The sequence below is a fragment of the Lathyrus oleraceus genome, chromosome 1 (assembly GCF_024323335.1).
Source record: "Lathyrus oleraceus cultivar Zhongwan6 chromosome 1, CAAS_Psat_ZW6_1.0, whole genome shotgun sequence".
Classification (NCBI taxonomy): Eukaryota; Viridiplantae; Streptophyta; class Magnoliopsida; order Fabales; family Fabaceae; genus Lathyrus; species Lathyrus oleraceus.
The window spans coordinates 174,971,944-174,975,084 of record NC_066579.1 but is presented as its reverse complement, the minus strand read 5'-3'; the positions used below and the strand labels follow the sequence as shown (position 1 = coordinate 174,975,084).

Genomic DNA, 3,141 nt, shown 5'->3' with positions numbered 1-3,141 from the left:
ATGTATAATAATACTCATAAACACCAAAAGTATCCCAAAGGATATCACCAAAATAGGTTCCATTCACGAACCACAAATTATCCAATAAGGGTCACCCAAATTCAAATCAAATCAAATTATGTTTATTAAACAATATATTCACTTTTCATACACCCAAAATTATTTAATTAATTAAATTTCTAAAAGTGAGTTAAATATACTAATATTTTTATAATATTTTATAAAATGTATATTTAATTATTTTAGGGTCATTTTATCACAATTTAAACTTAAAAAAATAATTGGATGGTCTCCGAACTCAAAAATGACAAAAGCGACAATTACAAAATTGTCCCTAACCCACTACCGGTCTGCCGTCACCTGATCCGCCGCCGCCGTTCTGTCACCGCCGTCTGATCCATCATCGCCACCTGATTCGCCGCTGTCTGTGGCGGATTTAGAAACATTTTAATGTGGGGGCAAAAGTATAACTTATATTTATTCTTTTTATAAAAAATATTTTAATATTATTTTTTTAGAGATATAAAAATCATATAATAAATAAACATTTAATATTTGAAGGACTAAATTTTTTATTTAAAAAAAAAACTCCATACTCTAAGTATGCTCTGTTCTAGGAAAAATAAGTCATCTGGGAAAAAAATATACTTATTTGACATTTTGAGAAAAATACATTTTTCTAAAGGTTATGAGAAAAAGTTTTACAGTATCGATATAACTACATTAACATCTGTGAAATTATAAAACATTGATTAAAAGTTATATTCTAATAATTTCATCGTAATTTATAGGGTTTAAACTAAATGGAATTATCCTATTTTGGATACAGATCAAATCATCGTCAAAATATGGGTTACGACCAAATGGGATTATCCTATTTTGGACACAGATCGAATCATCGATAGATTAAAAAGTGACTAAATGGGAAAAATCTCATTTGCTCATAGATCGTTAAAATCGATCGATTCCAAAAATACCTAATTCACATATTTATTCACATGTGCATACAATCACAAGGAAAAATATATAATTGCCCATAAGGGGTTTGATCAAACCCCATAGGATCAAATACACAAAATTGTATATTGATTTGATACATGAAAGATCACAAATCACATAAAAAAATCATAGCTGATGAGAGGGAAACTCATCATCCTGTTGACTAAACCCATCATACAGTAATTAATCTCCTCCCTTACTTGATAATTGCAACTTTCACAAATCTTGAAAAGTTATGCATTCCTCCCTCACTCTCCAGAATCGCTTTCTCAAAATTGCTTCCAAATTCTATCGTATTTCCCTCAATGCTAATTCTAAGCTTGGGATTATATTCCTAATAATTGTTAATTATTCTTTATTGATAATTATAAAAATCTCAATAGTTATTGTGTTCCCAAAAGATAACAACACTTAAACTTTTGAACGCTTCACTTCCTACTTAAACATTCTTCCATAACCATGAAACACTGTAATATTATTTTAATCTCAATCAAAAAGTCATTTTAAAATAATACAATTAAATATTTATATATGTCACACTTAAAGAAATCTTAAATAAATCTTTAATATAATAACTAGTTTTTAATTATTCTAACTACTATTATTATTATTATAACATACTAAATCATTTTATTATTTCTAATAAATTAAATAAAAGCCTAATTTCATTTCTCCACTCATCAAATATATAATTCCCTTAATTATAAAATTACTAAAATAACCTTACAACTTCAAAAATCACCAAAAACACCACAATAACTAAATAAATCATACAATGCATCATTTTAATAATATAATATGCTAATAAAATATTAAAATAAATTAGGGGGTGTTACAACTCTTTCCCACTAAAAATGATTTTCTCCCTCGAAAATTACCTTACGAAAACAACTCAGGATAGGATTCCTTCATCCGACTCTCCAGCTCTCAGGTCATGTTACCTCCAGCAGGTTCTTCCTAAACAACCTTCATAAGAACAATTTCTCTACCGCGTAGCTGCTTCACTTCTCTATCCTCGAACAGAATAGGTGACGCTTCAACCATCAGATTATCCTGAACTTGTACATCATCCATTTGTATCACGTGACATGGATCATGAATATACTTTCGAAGTTGTGACACATGGAACATATCATGTAAATTCAAAAGAGATGGGGGTAGTGTCACACGGTAAGCAACAACTCCAATCTTCTGGGTAATCAGATAGTGTCCAATGAAGCAAGGATCCAACTTCTTAGACTTCAGAGCACGACCCACATCGCTCATAGGAATGACTCTCAGAAAAACATGATCACCTTCTCGAAACTCCAGATCTTTCCTTCGCTTATCAAGATATCTCTTACGCCTGCTCTGAGAAGCCTTCATCTTCTCTTGAATCATTTTAACTTTTTGGGTAGTCTGTTGAACGATTTCAGGTTCCAGTACAACACTCTCTCCAGATTCATACCAACATAGAGGAGTCATGCACCTTCTTCCATATAATTCCTCGAATGGGGGCCATACCAATGCTAGAATGATGGTTGTTATTATATGTGAAATCTATCAGAGGCAAGTAATTATCTCAAGTACCGCCATGCTCCAGAATACAAGTCCTCCAAAGATTGGATAGTCCTCCTCGTCTGTCCATCAGTCTGTGGGTGATACACCAAACTCAATCTCAACTTAGTACCCAACGTGTCCTATAAACTCTCTCAAAATCTGGATGTAAACCTTGGGTCTTTGTCGGAGACAATACTCAATGGAATACCATGGAGCTTCATAATCACTTCAATGTAAATTTATGCCAATCTATGCAGTGGAAAACTGATCTTAACCGGTATAAGGTGAGATGATTTAGTCATCATATCATCAATCACCCAAATTGCATCACTTCCTTTCAGAGTACTCGGCAACCCATTCACAAAGTCCATTGAGATGTTGTCCCACTTCCATTAAGGAACCTCTAATGGTTGCATTAGTCCATACGGCTTTTGATGCTCTACCTTAGACTTCTGACAAATCAAACAAGAATAAACAAATTGTGTGATTTCCTTCTTCATTGCTGGCCACCATAACATTTCTTTAGATCCTGATACATTTTGGTAGCTCTAGGATGAATGCTCAAATTGCTCCGATGACTCTCCTCTAAAATAATTTTCTTAA

General features: G+C 32.4%; 1 protein-coding gene across 1 annotated transcript; it reads right to left on the bottom strand.

The window, feature by feature from the left end:
• Positions 1–1,956: 1,956 nt before the first annotated feature.
• LOC127097960 (uncharacterized) lies at positions 1,957–2,463 on the bottom strand. Its single transcript, XM_051036461.1, has one exon. The coding sequence runs from the start codon at positions 2,461–2,463 to the stop codon at positions 1,957–1,959; it is 507 nt and encodes a 168-aa protein (XP_050892418.1).
• Positions 2,464–3,141: the final 678 nt, after the last annotated feature.

Coding starts and splice junctions, on each gene's coding strand:
- LOC127097960 (XM_051036461.1), bottom strand. CDS start 2,463: ATGACTCCTCTATGTTGGTATGAATCTGGAGAGAGTGTTGTACTGGAA.